Genomic DNA, 19,368 nt, shown 5'->3' on the forward strand with positions numbered 1-19,368 from the left:
CTTCCACTATGAAAATATGAATATTAAAATGCATACTGTTACTACTACTGTCTGTAGACTTTGTGTAAATAAAGAGTACTTTAGAATAAAAGATAGGCCTGGCTACAACATTTTCAATTTCACATGAAAAATATTATTAATTAGCTTATTGAATATAGAGTTCTGAAGCACAAGTCATTGAATATAGAGTTCCTTGTATAATAAACTATGACCAAATGGCTTTGCACTATATTATGCTATTGATTGCAAATCAGCCTGTGTAGAAAAATAAATAAATAAATAAGAAAGAAAGAAACTGCTAAAGGCCTCCTTTTGGCCAAATTAATGCCAGGAATGTTATCAAACATGGTATCTGTGAAAATCAAGCTCCTTCATAGTTAAGCTTATTTCTGAGGAGACCCGAGGCCAGCCAACAAATAGAAGAATGCTACTGAAGTCATTGATTGCAATGTAGTTTTTATATCTTGGATTTGATAAGTTATCAACCAGATGAAAATTCCACTTACTACAAGTGTTTCCCATCATGGAACTGGGCATTTTTCGATGACTTGAATGTTTCCAAAAATTGTTTAGCCTTCTCAACTTCTTCCTTCTTTCTAGACTTATCCCATTTGTGTTCACTCGCCAATATTTCAACTACTCTTGGCAATGCTCTAGATGCAGCATCAGTGTCGAGAAAAGCAAGCCGACATCTCCTAGCGATGAAATCGACTGCAGATTCACAGAATTCGTTCCTAGCACAGTAGGCAACCTCAGCTTCTAAAAAGGGGTAACCATGGGCAAGTCGCTTCCCTAGATTTTCGTTCTGAAAATTGTAAAAGATTGTTAAGTAATAATAGAAACCAAAATAAATGAAAAAGCAACTAAGAAATTTGCATACTAGTAACTATCTATGCTTGCACATACATTGACTTAAATATTCTGAGCATCTAGAAATTATTAGAAACATGAATTCCAACTAAAGAAATTCAGAGGAAGGGGCCTCTTAAAGCCTTAATACTAAACCACCTCTCCTGGGCCAGTCTTTCTTTATTTTTGGAAAAGAAAAATACCTAAAAATAAACTAAATGTAGTAGCTAGTTGGTTGAAAAAAGAGAACCCACCTGAGCTATGGCAGCAACTCGTTCGGCAAGAGTTCCATATGCCTGAGACAAATGCTTTGCAGCAGCCGTGTCCATTACACCAGGAACAACTTTACCACCATGACTCTTCTTCATCCGGATATATTGTTGAGCTAGAACAGTAAAGGATGCAGGATCCCATCCATCTCCACCAACAATGCGTAGCTTTGGAGTCACACATTCATTTGCTGGGCTCAGTTTTCCAGACTTTATCGCTGCATCAACTGCATCTTCAGCCATGCTGAAAAAGTTCACGTAATACAGGGTAAATAAATCTCAAAACAAATAGCTGTCACAACATGACAAACAAAGAAAAACAGGGTCACAGAATTGCAATACATTCAATTGCAAACTAGTTCTGTACAAGAGCACAATAGCATCATTTCTAACATTTTCCATGCGCAACACACTATTATCAGTAGTGATACATGACACTATTAAGAACATGTGATATCGTGAAAATGAAGCTTAAAAAAACAAATTGAGGCATCAGAAAACTGTAAAAAATTGATGGATTAGATGTCTTGATATAAAGAAGCCTGAAAACAAGACCTTTCTTGTATTGAGGTGACTACTACTGGTGAATACGTGAAAACTAAACCCCCTTTATGTGTTCAGCATGCCAAAGTGAAAGTTACCTGCGGTATGTAGTCCACTTTCCTCCTGTAATTGTAACCAAACCAGGGTATTCTTCACATACAACATGATCCCTTGAAATGCTCTCTGTATTTTTTGCTGATGGATCCACTGCCAACGGGCGAATACCACTCCAAGCAGAAAGAACATCAGTGCGGCGTACCTACATTTTTCCAGCATTACTAAAGTCCAACAAGCACAATTCATATATAAATAAAAGAAAAATAGAAGAAACTGAATCACAAATACAACAAGCTTTCTCACAGCTTAACTTAATAGACATGAAAAGCCAGCCACCACACTAACTTTTTCCCTTTTTAATAGATATGTTTATTCAAAACAATGATACTTTAAAGTAAGTTGTCAAAAAAATAACAAACAAATTAGCTGAAAATAAGCTGCCTATCTTGTCTCTATTTGACTTTTATGATTGTAAACTTTACAATCTGTCTAGGTGATAGAAACATTTTGCGTGTTTGTATAATGAAGAAACACATCAAATGTAACAGTCAAATAAAAAGAATGGGAACGCCAAAAACATAGTCAGTGCATGCTAATCTGGTCATGTTTGTCATTATTTTATTTTTCCCTAAGAAACAAGAACATTTTGTCTCTTTGAAGACGTTCAACAACCTCACAAGATAGAATTGAATGAATACATCAACTACATAGGAGTCTATCCCAAACAAAAAATAAGGCTGTGCAATAAAATATGCAAACACAAACACCAAAAGGAAATGGGTGACCTTGTGCATATTCACATACCTTAACATTAAGGTAATCACAAATGGCATCCAGAATAAACTGAATCTCATCTTCATGTGGTTCAGGAAGCAGAGTAATGGAAGTGTTAGAATCTGTGGTGCCAGCAATAGTTCGGCCCAGCCATGGCAGCATAAAAACAACACGGCCATCTTTGGTCTTAGGAACAATCAAACCCATTCCTTCAGGTGAATAATAATCAGGGAGAACAATATGCACACCGCTACTTGGACAGATCATAGGCCGTGCCTCTTTGTCAGCCAAATTTCTGACAGAGTCACAAAATGGTCCGGCAGCATTCACAATGACTTTAGCATATGTATCAAACTCTTGACCTGGTTCACTCAAGAAAGTAAGAACTTTTAACAGGAGTAATGAAAACAGAAATTAATATTAAAATGTGGAAAATATATGTGATGATGTACTTCAATATGAGACCTATTCAAGTACCACTTTTCAAATGGGCAGTCACTGTACCTGTTAGATTGTTTCTAATTCTTGCACCAACTATCCGGTTGCTAACTTCATCCTTCAAAAACGACACTACTTCTGCATGGTTGAGCACAGCTGCACCAGCCAATGCAGCAGTACAGGCCAAACCAACATTGAGCCGAGAGTCATTCATTTGTCCATCATAATACACCACTGTGCCCTTCAAGCTTTTATCTTTGCCTTTCCTTGCAAGTGTGGGGAATAGCTCAACAGACTCTTGTGCAGAATAATACCTAGACAAATGTAAAAGTCGTGCCCCAGCGACCAAATCATACAATTTCAATCCACTCCAGAAGTACACTACCTCAAACCAGTCAAAACAGGGTGTCATGCAGGGCAAAGCATGACAAAGGTGTGGTGCATTCTCAATAACCTGTTTACGCTCCTCAAGAGCATGAAAAACCAGCTTCAGCTGCCCATAGTCAAAATTAAAAACAGCTTTCTCTAAGTATCGAACTCCTGAAAAAAAAATGTGTTAGTTTGCAGTCTACAAAGAGAAAAAAGATACAGAATGAACAAAAGTAAAAAAAAAAATATAGGACAATTACACAATTTGGAAAAGATCTACACTTTAAAGCTCTTCGAAAAACCATCCTTTTGCATAGTCAAGTATGGTGTTCAATGAGGTCGAGCATTGTTAACATATTTGCTTTATGTGCTTTTCAAACCCCTTGTACTATATATTCACTACAAGTTTCGTTTCGGAAAAAATACATATAATGCCTTTTCACTGAAAACAATTTTCAAAATGTTAACAAAATAAACGAAAAACAAAGGCACAAACGCTGAAAGCCTGAAAGGATGAAGAGAAAACTAACATGACTAAATCATATAACTATGACATTTCGTCTGAAACCCCGGTAATCGCCGACTATTTAAAAGCAATGGTATCAATGATTATGCCCAGTAAAATCTAAACCATGATAAAAAAAACGGTGATATTTTCCATTCCATTATTTTACGAGTCCAATTTCCACCCTGTAATCATTATAGTGTCAAAAATTCTAGACACTCGCAAATAATCTATCAACAGTAAATAATAAAGTTATTCTTTTGAAACAAATAAGAGAGCCAGGAAAGAAAAACAACGCAATTCCCCCCACCCCACAAAAAAAAAAAAATACACAGAGTCAACTGATCAATTAGATGAAACAAAGATATAACCGTAAGTACTATACCTCCATGGATAAGCTTAGTAGAGCGCGAAGAAGTTCCAGAAGCGAAATCCTCGCGCTCGACGAGGCCGACGCGGAGGCCCCTGGTGACAGCATCCAATGCGACACCCGAACCTGTGGCACCACCACCAATCACCAGAACGTCCAAAGGATTGGCAGAGCTGGCTCCGATTAGAGCCGACTCCTGAACCGACCTCGGAGGAACGACAGCATTCGAATCGGCGATCTTCTGTCTGACAGTGGCGAGTGCCGGACCACCACCACGATCGTTAACGGCGAACGAAGGCTGATTGAAGATAAGAGCACCACCAGAGGCAGTAGCTATGGCGGCGGCGGCACCGAGCCGCCGCAGGCGAGTAGCGGTGGCCATAGATGACGAGTTGTAGAGAGAGAAAGTAAAGAGAAGAATAAGGAGAGTTTCTTTTGGGTGATGTAATAGAGAGAGAGAGATGTGTTAGCGTTGGGAAACGTACACGAGGATTTTGACCTTTTTTGGCGCTTTTTGAAAAACAAATGCCTTTTTAATCGGAAACTCGGCGGTCATGTGGGGCCCCTTGTTTATTATTCGTTCCCTTTCTCTTTTCCATTCCATGGTTTTTGGTAGTAGACGCAAAATGACTAAACTAGCCCCCTCTATTGTTTATTACTTAATTATTCGTTCCCTTTCTCTTTTCCATTCCATGGTTTTTTGTAGTAGACGCAAAATGACTAAACTAGCCCCGTCTATTGTTTATTTTTTAATTAACAAATTAAGATTAAGAAGATAAGACCACATTTAAGACACTTCCTGTCAATTTGACAGGATACGGAACAGGAAAAATTCAGACATTGGGAACCAAATCAATAAAATATTTTTAAACTTTTTTTACTCTATAAAAGGAAAAGCTAGATCATACTTACTCAATTGAATCTTATTGTTCCAAATTAGCAAATCTCATTGACTCATTCCATTTTAAAATTAAAAAAAAAAAAAAATAGGAAATCTCATTGTTTATTTTTATATGTACATGGACAAAATTTCAAAAAAAAACTACCTATTTTGATGAGAGAACACATAATTTGTCAAAAAGACAACTGTAGATAATTGGGTGTATTTACTGTGAATTCTTGATAAATGTGTATACTAATACATTTTTCTTCTATATTTCCAAATTGTAGCTAGTTTTAGTTTGAATTATTTTAAATTATTGTGTATTATAGTTATAAACACTTTTATTAGTTTAAAAAAAATAGAATAATTTAAAGTATAGATGATAAAATTTATATTATTTTACATATACTATGGGCTCGTTTGGTATGTTGTATTAGGTCGTATTGTGTTGTATTGTATTATATTGAATTGGATTATATATCATATTTTTATATAAAACTATATTAAATTTTAATTTATACTAAAATATTATATACGTAAATATCCATAAAAGTCATTACCACATATAATTTTACATAAAAATATTACATGAAATATAATTTAATATAATACTATACAATACAATACGTTGTAATACGACGTACCAAACGAGCCCATATAATTTTAAACAAAGCATTTGTAACAACAACTTCAATTTAGTACTTATCATTAGACGATTAATAATATCAGATTAACTAGAGGTTTCCTTTTAATGTGAAAGGAGGTGTGGATTCAAACTTTCCTGGCCACATTGTTACATTGTTGCAGAGATTGCAGGTAAGGAGTTTTTATCTTGAACTTTGACTTGTTTATATAGTAATTTGGATGCATCACAACAAAAGTTTTCTTGAGAACTTTTGGGGAAGATTGGAAAAGAAGTCAGTGGACCTTGAATTTGTATTGGAAACTTTGAAGAAATAGTTAGCCTGGCTTAAAAAAGCAGGAGAAGGAATAGAAGGTTAGTCGCTATGGAAACTTTTAAAGAAGTACTTGATGAGTGCAAATTGCTTGATTTTAGCTCTATTAAGAATGTTTTAACTTGGTGAAATGAGCATGGGAATAATAGAGTTATGGAGCGACTTGATCGAGGTCTCTGTAACATAGAATGTCAAAATCAATTTGAAAGGGTTGACATTATGCTTCTTTGAAAGGGGTGTCTATTTTGGCCCAGTATTCTCTTGACTAGTGGTCTCATGCACAAGATAGTAACCAGGTTCCGACTGTAGCATTCTTCACTACTGTTGATGGTTGTGATCGTTGGTTGGAACCAGTTGGGACTGATTTAAAGATAAATATTGATGCAGCTTTGCTTTCAGAAACTGCTACTTATAGTTTCATGTGTGGCTCGAAATGTTGTTAGCGCTTTGGTTGAGGCAATTACTTGTTGTCGTGTAGGCCAAATAATTCCTGAAATGGTCGAGGTTATGGGAGTTAGAGAAGCTTTGAGTTGGATAAAGGAAAAATTTTGACAGAGGGTCACCGTTGAAACAAATAGTGTAACGCCCTAACTATTAGGCATGCTACGCGAATCGATTATGAAACCCCAATCCCCTAATTCGGGATTACTAGAAGGATAAGCTCGAGAAATTTAAACTTTATTTGAAACAAAATGAAAATTAAGCTTGTAATAACTTTAAACTTTACAAACCACAAGATACATATTCCGGGATCCCGTAAATATTTTCACAAAATATTACAAGCTCATTTAACGAGCTAACCTAAGCGGCAAAATCAGAGTTACAAAATACATCACTGGTAGATCCCAATCCACTTGGTCTAGTGTGGCCCGAACATGTACAAGTATCGTCAAGCCCTTGCACTCATGGCTGATCAGTGACCGATTTACCCTTTCCAGCACAATAGAGGACCCGTGAGCCAAGCCCAGCAAGACAGTATAAATATCAATAATCATGCTATTACACTTATTGTCTATTTAGCATAGACCTGCGTGTTACGCTCACACGCCTATATATGTTTATGTGGCATAGACCTACGTGTTACGCTCACACCTCTAATTACAATAAGGCCTTAGAACGGTTCATCTCAGTTCTAGTTACCAAGTCCAACCAGATTATGCCTTGAACGCATAATCTTTAATCTCAATATATATAGCATGGCATAATATTTACACATTAACAATTACTAGAGTAATAATTCTAAGCCACTAAACTGCTCACTTTAAGGTAATAACCCTAATCTCAGTTTCTAATTACTCACAAATATAATATTCAGCATAAGCGCCACTGCGCATAACTCTACGTGTCAACTACTATCTTACGTGATGTCTCGCAAATGTGGAGATTCTAAATCCCTGAGTGATCCTGACCAAGTGTCAGTAATCCTAGTCACAATTTTTGAGTTTCACAAATAGGGTTAATCCCTAAATCCATTTTCACAACATTATAAAATTGACATTAGAATTTCAAATAATCACATAGAGCTCGGAACGAGCTTTCCAACGATATGTGGAACTCCCAAAACAGAGTCCGGATCACAAAGATACGAGCATTCAAATATCATGTTCAAATTTGCCCAGAAACAAGGGGGCGGGCCGCAGCACTCCCCACACGGGATCGCGACACCTGGGTTGGAAACCCAGACCCTCAACAGGGGCGGGCTGCGGCGCCCGAAAAGTGGGGTCGCGGCCCCTGGGTTTTAAACCCAGTAAACCCTATAAATCCAGTTCGAAATATTGCTCAAAATACATCCAAATGTACCCCAAACATGCTTAAACTCAAAATCATTCCCCATGATAAAGAACCAACATAATAGAGAGTTTATATACACATTTAAAAGTCAAACTCATAGCACACATGCATCAAAATTCAGATTTACCAATAATCCATAAAAGCTCAACACATGAGCAAAATTCAACACCAACTACACACATAAAAGCTTGAATTTCTGTAATATCCAGATTAAAATAGTATTTAATTTTTTTTTTTTTGGATATTAATTGAGCGAGGATAATTATCTTGTTTCTTTGTGTTGTTAGTGAGTTGATATTATTGCTTAGAGTAGTTGTACCAATTTTCTAGAGAGTTAAAGTTGTATTAACTACGAAAGTAAAATATTATGGTATTTTTACAGAGTAAGTAATCGTTTAATTAAAGCCCAATATGAAGGTCCATTAGGGTTTTATAATATATTTAGTGAGTTTAATTAATTAATGTTAAAAATTCGTAGGTTTGGATAAATTCGCAGGATTAAAAACTGTTTTACTAAAACGATCATATCTGGAGTTCTAGAGCTCGGATTGAGGTGATTTCAGTGGCGTTGGAAAGATAATTCAAAGATCTATCAATTATGTAGAAATAGATTTATCGTAAATTTAACTTTATTGGGGTCAAAATTAGGTTACAAAGTGACGGCCTGTTAAGTTTAGTATAGAAACCCTAAGTTTTAAAATTCAAATTTAAAACTTATATCTAACAAATAAGATTTTTATTTAATTATTCTATTTAGAGTTAAATTAGCATCAGATTATAGGGGTTATTTTATTATTTTCTTTTATAGATTTAATTAGATTATAAAACCTAAATCTATCACATTCTTGATACGTAATATGTAGAGTCTCTAACCCTAAGAAAAATAAAACTCAATCTCAATCTCTTTCTTTCAGCCTGAATACAATTCTTAGAGAAGACACTCATAAAATCCTATATCCTACAAGTTATCCATCTCGCTACCTATCAAAGATTTATAATTTTCCTTCTTGTTTCATTCTCTTCGCCAAACAACACTCATGATTTTCATCAACATAACATTGAGATCATCATCACCATTCTAATAATTTGAGATTTCAAGATCTAGCACTGATTAAGAAGAGTCATCAAGAGGTAAGAGAGTTCTTCCACTTATTGTTGTGAACTTTTAGGTTAAACTATGAAATCTCGTTTTTATTTATTTTTTTTTCTGAAAATTATTGTCTTAGTAAAATAGTCATATCTCTCTCAATATTGATCCGTTTCCAAAGATTTTTATATCGTTAGAAAGCTTATTCGATGATCTAAAATTTTTATCAAGAAACTATTCACCAGTTCGGTGATATTCTATGTCGAAAATTATCATCTTTCTGATGTTGTTGTAAATCGTTTTTTTCATATTCCCAGAAAAAGTACTTTCACTTAAAATACCATAACTCTCTCAATTCTTGTCCATTTTTAATGATCTATATATGGTTTCAAAGCTTATTCAATTTTCCATAAGTTTCATGAAGAAACATTTCGTGAATTCGGAGTTATAATATGTCGAAAAGTTAGTTTCCTTCTGTATCATGTAATTTGTTTCTTGAATCTTGTTCTTCCAAAACTGTTTTGGTAAAATTGTAATATCTCTTTGAATATAATTCCAATTTCAGAGATTTTGGTATCATTGGAAAGGGAATTTAATTTCCTAAAACTTTCATGAAGATGTTATCTTCTAGTTCTGAACCTTTCAATACAAAAAGTTTGTATTTTTGCTAAGTCGTATAATTCGTTACTCCATATTCCTTCTCAGAAATAGTTTCAGTAAAACAATCATAGCTCTCTCAGTTTTAATCCATTTTTAATGATCTTTATATCGTTGGAAAGATAATGGAATTTCCTATAATTTTTATGAAGACAACTTTTACTGAATTAGTGTAGTTATTGGTCAAAAATAGTAATCTTTCTGCTGTACTGTAAGAGTACGAATTTTAATATTAGGGCCTTGACCCATGTCTTATTATAGGTAGTAGTGACGAGATAACAACTCTTAAGCAGCGGGATTTGAGGTAAGGAAATTAGATAGTTTTGTATGTGTTTATCTACATAAATTTAAATTCCTTATGTATTGAAATATGACTTATGATTTGTTTTTATGAATATGTATATGGTACTGAGAATGTGTGGTATGGACACAATATGAGTTTGTGAATTGATACATAGATTATGGTTGTATGACTTGTATATGTTGTATGTTGTATGTTGTGTATTGTATGTTGTATGGTGTATGGTTTATGTTGTATGTTATATGTTGTATGCTAACGTCTCAGGTAAAGTGAGGGACCATGGTGGGGTATGATACGGGATAAGGCCGTTGAATGTATAGATACCCTACCCTACATTTTACTGAGTCGTGTATGAGATTGTTATGGTGGGTATGATACAGTGATGTTACTGTTGAATATAGAGATACCCTATCCTATAACAATGGTAGGGCTGCATAGGCCCATGTTATTATATGGGCAGATTAGGCCCAGGATATTGTAGGGTCAGGCTAGGCCCGGGTTATGTAAGTAATGGCTATGATATGCCAATGTTGTGATAATGTTATTATTATCTATAGTATTGATATGATTATGTTATGAGTATGATATTGGAGTTATGATCTCTGTATATGTGTACGGTGTGAACAAATAGTATAGACTTGTATGATAAAGGTTTCCATATGTACAGTTATTTGGTTATAGTTATAAAAGAGCATGTATGATATTGCTAAAACTTAATAAATACATTAATGGTATGTGTGATATTATATGGTATTGTTTGATAAGCATTTCCTTACTGAGCTTTTAGCTCACCCCCCTTACTTTTCCCCTACAGGTATTAGACAGGGAAGTATGTATAGTGAGCAGGGTCAGTTCTGGTACGTATACTGTGAGCGGCTACGGGCGGACAAACGATCTAGAACGCCGGTGGTGCCTTAGTTTTATTTTAAGCAGTTGATAAATCTAACACAGTGGAAATGCATTATTTAAAATTATTTACTTACTGTATCTTGTTTTACAAATGAAGGATCCTTCTCTGTTGCATTTTGATTTTTTTTAAAATCCACTGTTGTATTTAAATTATTTTTTTATCTTTTTAAATTATGCATGAAAATAGTATTTTTGTAAAATAAGGCAAAATATTGGGGCGTTACAGTTGGTATCAGAGCCGATCGTCCGTTAGCCCGAAGGATACTCACGGTATACGTACAGAAGACTGAAAAAGATCCCTCTCACTATTATGTAAGTGTTAGTTTTAATTTTCTTGGTATTGCCATTAATAGTCTTATATGTGATACATATAATTAGAGCCTCATCTTAGGTGGTGCTTAGAGACATCAATAGTACCCTCTATCTCTTATGATTGATTACACTTTTTAGGAAGAAGATGTATAGGTTTATATTTCTTTATTGTCTTGAATTGAACTAGGAAGGACCGTGTTCCTTTCTTGAAAATTTAGAATAAATTATAATAGGAGTTCATAAGACTTTATTTGATAAATAGAATATTACTAGTTAAGCTTGACAACATTAAGTTTAGATATGTACATAGAATCTTCTCTTCCAATAATTGAACTCTTTTGTTTCTTTTAAATCAACCTTTCTTGTAAACATGAAACTAGAAGATCAGTTAGAATCAATGTGAAAGGAACGACCAATAGAGGTGGGGGCTAAGGATGTGTGTTCCGCTGACCCACAAATGGTTGATGTTCCAGAGAACCCAATAATAGTTAAGGCTAACGATCTAATAGAGGTATTGGAAGGACTACGAGCATGACTAAGACAATTTGTTGAAGAGTTTTCACAGGCTCAGCAAAATATCACCAACACTAGTAGTGGAACTTGAAGCACATAATGAAATGTACCAATAGCCAACTAAGTACCGACGCATATATTTTCACCTATCTATGAATGGTTGAAGAAGCAGTCTCTACACCTAGCCATGAATGGAAGCCCAACATATAGGAAGTAGGGATGACTTAGAATAGTAGACGCTATACCAGACTGGGACAGTATAATTTACAAAACTTACTTATTAAGAAGGATGAAATAATAGATCTTTAAGGAGAAGGTACTATCTTGTTGGATATTCTATAAGTTACACACTCTTAAGTTAGATGGTAAGAAGTATGAGTTCTGTATGCAAAGACATTGGAGATAAGTATGTTATAGAAATGAGTCAGGAGAGGACGATGCCATCATATAGAAAGGAGTGCGGTGTGCTGAATAGAATCCAAAATGAGAAGTTAGAAAGAGACATGATAAAATTACTAGAGGTAATAACTTATGAAGGTATCTTAAACACTAAGAGATAAGCAGAGCATCAACAAATATTAGATTACCGAAGGAAAGTTGTAAACTTTAAACTCAAGGTCATCTACTTGGTGGAGGAGATAACGAGAGAAAATGTGTATGGTTTCGACAGAGACATTTTCAAAGGAGAAAGACAAAAAAAGTCCAGGCACGGCTAACAATTTGGGTACAACATGAATGAGAGACAACTAAGAGGGTGACTACTCGGAATTGATCACAACTACACAACTAAGAGATTGTGGATGCAGCTTTGTGGCAGGTGTACAACAAACAACTATAGAGAGTAGATCGCAAATTCAAAACTTGAGAAAGAGGATGAATTAGCATTCAAGGATGACATCCCTAGATTCCAAATACTCACTGATACAACAACAATGGTGTGGAGTATAGCTCAATGAGAAAATGTTAGGAAAGCCTCACTTAGAGACAGGAGAAAAGTGAGACACAATTAGGACCAAAGTAACATATATTGAAGAATGTCATGGCATGTCAAGGACTATACAAGTTTTTGATAAGTGTTGGGATTAGAAAATACACTCATGCAACATAAAGGAATTCAAGGCACAACGTAAGCAAAGGATACTACAATCCAATTACGACTTATATTATGGGCAATAGTATAAGTATGTTAAAGTGTCATCTAATGAGAAACTAAGAGAAAAACTCACAAAGTTCAGCCCTGCTGAAAAGAGATGGTGTTTCTAGGTCCTATAATGCCCGAGAAGAAAATGACTATGGATTTGTCAAAAGCTAAAATTGTTAAGAGCAAAAAAAAAAAAAAAATACTAGATATTTTTCTCAATCTAAAAAGCCAGTAATAGAGATCTTTGGAAGGACTCTCTCAAGCTGACAATAACTAACTTATTGCACACTACTAAGTCTTGTCCAATTGAAAGTGCAAAAGTTAGAAGAAGAAAAAAAAAACAAGATAGGTATTGATAATTTGGTGGCGTTTGGATGTAAAATGAGACGCTTGAACGAATTATTGACTTGTGCTTAAAGGTAGTATGGGAAGTAAGAATAAAAAATTCCTGACTAAGGAATTATAAATAGTGAGTCTCCAGTAATAAATCAAATACAAGTAGGGGTATAGGAGGTATAATAGTGATGGACAGAGTAAGGTCTGTTCGGCATAGTTTGCAAATTATATATATAGTATCCTTTTGCAAATTATATATATAGTATCCTTACCCTGATAACTTGGATGATCAATACATTATGAGATTGGTATGGTTGACTTATTGTTAAAAGTCAACAAATAATAAATAGTTGGGCTACGATAAGCTATGGTAGGATTGAACTTATTTTAAAGGAGTTATTAGTGTGCTTTCTATGTTTTAATACATATATGTTATAGTCTTAAGTAAATAATCAGTATTGGAATGTATGTTTAAGAGATTTGGAAGATTTAGAGGTACAATTAAGAAGTTGAGATATATATATATATATTTTTTTTTTGGTGAATTAAAGAAGGCTACAATATACAGGGCATGAATATGGCTGGAATAATTAATGCTATGATAAGTATGAAGTTATGTGATACCTCAGATGGCTGGTATATTAGAAGAAGCAATCATTGAACATAACTATCAGAATCTATCGGCATTACAGATTTAAACTTCATCACTATATCGATGTAATACCAAAGTAGATAAAAGTTAGTATAGAAAACTAGCTAATCTCATAATCAAGTCAACTTGATTGAAGGGGGTAATGGAGGACCAAGCACCATAAGAGAGATTAGCAAAGAAAATACAATAGAGTGATACAAAAATCAGACAACAAAAGGATCCAAAGACGATTACCTAGGAAAATGGGAAGGCGTGACAAGTGCAATGAATACATGGATAAAGGATATCAAGAGGTGAATGTTAGACAAAAAGGTGGTCGAAATGGATCATTAAATATTTATATATAGAAGACCTTTTAAAGAGCTTAAATGTTTATTTCCAAGTGTCTATCGATGAGTGGGTAACACCTATGAAATTGAAAGAATGACATTGTAGCCTTATAGTAGAAAATCAAGTAGAGAAGTAAGATTTTTTATAGGTAATAACATTCAACTAAAGAATGGGAATGATTAAAGACAAGTTTGCATAAGGTCTTCTACCCTACTCTTTGTGTTTGTTATTTTGTATTATATAATGTGTTCTCAAGTGACATGTAAGGATGTTCATGAGAGAATGAATAGTTTTACTCTTGATGGCATGTAAGGATGTTCATTAGAGAATAAATAGTTTAACTCTTAATGACATGTAAGGATGTTCATAAGAGAAGAAATTTTTATAAAATTACGAGCAAGTTATTGCAAAACTTATGTATTTAAAGCATGTATATGTACGTTATTGTAATAGAGTACATTTTGGTATTTAAGTAATGTATAGAGAAATAATAATACTTAATTAAGTTGTGTATATTTTATGTGTTATGGATTGACCGATAAGACATAGGTTAAATGCATGTTTATTGGGTCCATATATATGGTAGATAATGAGGTAATGCAGTAAGTGGTGAAAGACATGACGACTCAACACCCCGAGTGTTGGTAAGTTAAATTTCGAGGACGAAATTTCTTTTAAGGAGGGTAGAATGTAATATCCAGATTAAAATAGTATTTAATTTTTTTTTTTTTGGATATTAATTGAGCGAGGATAATTATCTTGTTTCTTTGTGTTGTTAGTGAGTTGATATTATTGCTTAGAGTAGTTGTACCAATTTTCTAGAGAGTTAAAGTTGTATTAACTACGAAAGTAAAATATTATGGTATTTTTACAGAGTAAGTAATCGTTTAATTAAAGCCCAATATGAAGGTCCATTAGGGTTTTATAATATATTTAGTGAGTTTAATTAATTAATGTTAAAAATTCGTAGGTTTGGATAAATTCGCAGGATTAAAAACTGTTTTACTAAAATGATCATATCTGGAGTTCTAGAGCTCGGATTGAGGTGATTTCAGTGGCGTTGGAAAGATAATTCAAAGATCTATCAATTATGTAGAAATAGATTTATCGTAATTTTAACTTTATTGGGGTCAAAATTAGGTTACAAAGTGACGGCCTGTTAAGTTTAGTATAGAAACCCTAAGTTTTAAAATTCAAATTTAAAACTTATATCTAACAAATAAGATTTTTATTTAATTATTCTATTTAGAGTTAAATTAGCATCAGATTATAGGGGTTATTTTATTATTTTCTTTTATAGATTTAATTAGATTATAAAACCTAAATCTATCACATTCTTGATACGTAATATGTAGAGTCTCTAACCCTAAGAAAAATAAAACTCAATCTCAATCTCTTTCTTTCAGCCTGAATACAATTCTTAGAGAAGACACTCATAAAATCCTATATCCTACAAGTTATCCATCTCGCTACCTATCAAAGATTTATAATTTTCCTTCTTGTTTCATTCTCTTCGCCAAACAACACTCATGATTTTCATCAACATAACATTGAGATCATCATCACCATTCTAATAATTTGAGATTTCAAGATCTAGCACTGATTAAGAAGAGTCATCAAGAGGTAAGAGAGTTCTTCCACTTATTGTTGTGAACTTTTAGGTTAAACTATGAAATCTCGTTTTTATTTATTTTTTTTTCTGAAAATTATTGTCTTAGTAAAATAGTCATATCTCTCTCAATATTGATCCGTTTCCAAAGATTTTTATATCGTTAGAAAGCTTATTCGATGATCTAAAATTTTTATCAAGAAACTATTCACCAGTTCGGTGATATTCTATGTCGAAAATTATCATCTTTCTGATGTTGTTGTAAATCGTTTTTTTCATATTCCCAGAAAAAGTACTTTCACTTAAAATACCATAACTCTCTCAATTCTTGTCCATTTTTAATGATCTATATATGGTTTCAAAGCTTATTCAATTTTCCATAAGTTTCATGAAGAAACATTTCGTGAATTCGGAGTTATAATATGTCGAAAAGTTAGTTTCCTTCTGTATCATGTAATTTGTTTCTTGAATCTTGTTCTTCCAAAACTGTTTTGGTAAAATTGTAATATCTCTTTGAATATAATTCCAATTTCAGAGATTTTGGTATCATTGGAAAGGGAATTTAATTTCCTAAAACTTTCATGAAGATGTTATCTTCTAGTTCTGAACCTTTCAATACAAAAAGTTTGTATTTTTGCTAAGTCGTATAATTCGTTACTCCATATTCCTTCTCAGAAATAGTTTCAGTAAAACAATCATAGCTCTCTCAGTTTTAATCCATTTTTAATGATCTTTATATCGTTGGAAAGATAATGGAATTTCCTATAATTTTTATGAAGACAACTTTTACTGAATTAGTGTAGTTATTGGTCAAAAATAGTAATCTTTCTGCTGTACTGTAAGAGTACGAATTTTAATATTAGGGCCTTGACCCATGTCTTATTATAGGTAGTAGTGACGAGATAACAACTCTTAAGCAGCGGGATTTGAGGTAAGGAAATTAGATAGTTTTGTATGTGTTTATCTACATAAATTTAAATTCTTTATGTATTGAAATATGACTTATGATTTGTTTTTATGAATATGTATATGGTACTGAGAATGTGTGGTATGGACACAATATGAGTTTGTGAATTGATACATAGATTATGGTTGTATGACTTGTATATGTTGTATGTTGTATGTTGTGTATTGTATGTTGTATGGTGTATGGTTTATGTTGTATGTTATATGTTGTATGCTAACGTCTCAGGTAAAGTGAGGGACCATGGTGGGGTATGATACGGGATAAGGCCGTTGAATGTAGAGATACCCTACCCTACATTTTACTGAGTCGTGTATGAGATTGTTATGGTGGGTATGATACGGTGATGATATTCTTTGTTGAATATAGAGATACCCTATCCTATAACAATGGTAGGGCTGCATAGGCCCATGTTATTATATGGGCAGATTAGGCCCAGGATATTGTAGGGTCAGGCTAGGCCCGGGTTATGTAAGTAATGGCTATGATATGCCAATGTTGTGATAATGTTATTATTATCTATAGTATTGATATGATTATGTTATGAGTATGATATTGGAGTTATGATCTCTGTATATGTGTACGGTGTGAACAAATAGTATAGACTTGTATGATAAAGGTTTCCATATGTACAGTTATTTGGTTATAGTTATAAAAGAGCATGTATGATATTGCTAAAACTTAATAAATACATTAATGGTATGTGTGATATTATATGGTATTGTTTGATAAGCATTTCCTTACTGAGCTTTTAGCTCACCCCCCTTACTTTTCCCCTACAGGTATTAGACAGGGAAGTATGTATAGTGAGCAGGGTCAGTTCTGGTACGTATACTGTGAGCGGCTACGGGCGGACAAACGATCTAGAACGCCGGTGGTGCCTTAGTTTTATTTTAAGCAGTTGATAAATCTAACACAGTGGAAATGCATTATTTAAAATTATTTACTTACTGTATCTTGTTTTACAAATGAAGGATCCTTCTCTGTTGCATTTTGATTTTTTTTTAAAATCCACTGTTGTATTTAAATTATTTTTTTATCTTTTTAAATTATGCATGAAAATAGTATTTTTGTAAAATAAGGCAAAATATTGGGGCGTTACAATTTCACAAACATGTTTTCAGCTTGGTAACAACCTAACACAGAACCCAAACTTTATATTCAACACATGATATAGTCCCTAAAATAAAACCCAAAACATCCCAGAGCAATAACCATAGCTACCAACACAATCATAACTTCAACAACAAAAACAACTCAATCATCACAAGCATGCAACTCATAAACACATTCATGGCTTCACATACACAATTTCAACTTCAATTTACAGCAGCAAAATAATAAGAAAAGAGGTAGATACTACCTCAATCTCTTCACACAAATAACTTCACAATCTTCCCCAAGTTCCAAGCACACACCAAAAATTCAATTGAAAGCAAATATTCAAGTGAAGAAAATTTTGAGAGGGAGAGAGGGCAAAGAGGGTTGGTTTGGGCTGATAAAAAATGCAGAAAATGTTTTTCAATTTCTCTAAAATTCATTTTGTTGCAAAAGTGAGTCAAATGGTCAAAATGACCAAATTGCCCCTAGGGCCTAAATAAAGCATAAGCACAAATCAAGGACAAGGATGTCATTTTTCATCACATACACACTCAAATAAATTTCAAATTATTCATGTATCAATAACATGCCAATATAAAATCTCAAAAATGTATTTTGGCCCCGAACTCAATTCGGCCTGAAATATCCAACTGTGACTATGCTGCGCCGACCTATCAGAAAATACCTGCAGAAGGAAAAAATAAATATACTATATAATAATACAGTCCATAAGCACACAATTAAATTTACAGTTTTACCCTTCTCGGGTCAAAATTACAAAAATGCCCCTAGCTCACCAACGGGGTCTTAACATGTCATTTATCAAAGTAATTCACATATAATAAATTATATAATAATATAATTCCATAATAAATACACATTTAACTAGTTAGGGTTCACTAATCCGTTTTTTTTAATCTTAGGATATTATAGATAATCTCATTGTTGAGCAATCAATTCGTAGCCCTCTCTCAATGTTATCTTACTTTAGGAGTGTTATTGCTGAATGTAAATCCTTATTAGAGGAGTTGAATGATGTTTCTATTATTTTTATTAGGGGATCTGTGGATAGTGTTGCTCATTATTTGGCTAGAGCATCTTATTTTGTTGCTGATCATATTAGCTGAAGTAACGATGTTTGTTCTCACTTTAGTAATGTAATCTTGAATGATTGTTGTTAATAAAATTAATGAATGATTTTTCAAAAAATAAATAAAAATTACACACTTAGAATCTTACATTTACGTTTGAACTTGATAGTACTTTTAAAAAAAATTGGAAAAATAAATAAAATAGTTATCTCAATAAAAAATAAATAAAAATAAAACAATTATATACAAACAAAAAAAAATATGTATGAGATTTTAGTTACTTTATTTATGAGATTATTTCACAAATACACAAAAACAGCAAAAAATTATATAAATACGATTTTATGGAATTTTAAATATTTTTACGATTTTTTTTTATTTTATTTATAAAAAAATACGGTCTTTTTATGTTGTTCTCTTGTTAATTTGTTGTTGATTTTTTTTATTTGTATGTTATTTTTTGTTGTTGTTTTGATGCTATTTAAATGTTATTTTTATGTTACTTTTATGTAGTTTTCGTATTTTTTTATGGGAAACCGTAAAATTGTAAAAAAAATTATT

At 33.2% G+C, this 19,368-nt stretch overlaps 1 protein-coding gene across 1 annotated transcript; it reads right to left on the reverse strand.

Moving 5' to 3' along the window:
• Positions 1–110: 110 nt before the first annotated feature.
• On the reverse strand, positions 111–4,710 carry LOC115705936 (glycerol-3-phosphate dehydrogenase SDP6, mitochondrial). The gene is made up of 6 exons (XM_030633424.2): positions 4,190–4,710; positions 2,997–3,470; positions 2,523–2,854; positions 1,760–1,920; positions 1,104–1,362; positions 111–805 (listed from the first exon to the last, which is right to left on the reverse strand). Exons 1-6 carry the CDS (start codon positions 4,554–4,556, stop codon positions 506–508), a joined length of 1,893 nt encoding a protein of 630 aa, XP_030489284.1. The 5' UTR covers positions 4,557–4,710; the 3' UTR covers positions 111–505.
• Positions 4,711–19,368: the final 14,658 nt, after the last annotated feature.

This window comes from Cannabis sativa, chromosome 1 (genome assembly GCF_029168945.1).
Source record: "Cannabis sativa cultivar Pink pepper isolate KNU-18-1 chromosome 1, ASM2916894v1, whole genome shotgun sequence".
Taxonomy (NCBI): Eukaryota; Viridiplantae; Streptophyta; class Magnoliopsida; order Rosales; family Cannabaceae; genus Cannabis; species Cannabis sativa.

Excerpts from the sequence above, each read along its gene's own strand:
- LOC115705936 (XM_030633424.2), bottom strand. The coding sequence starts at position 4,556 with ATGGCCACCGCTACTCGCCTGCGGCGGCTCGGTGCCGCCGCCGCCATA. Across the intron at positions 2,855-2,996 it reads AATTAGAAACAATCTAACAG|GTCAAGAGTTTGATACATAT; the intron begins GTACAGTGACTG and ends TGAGTGAACCAG. Across the intron at positions 1,921-2,522 it reads GTGATTACCTTAATGTTAAG|GTACGCCGCACTGATGTTCT; the intron begins GTATGTGAATAT and ends GGAAAAATGTAG.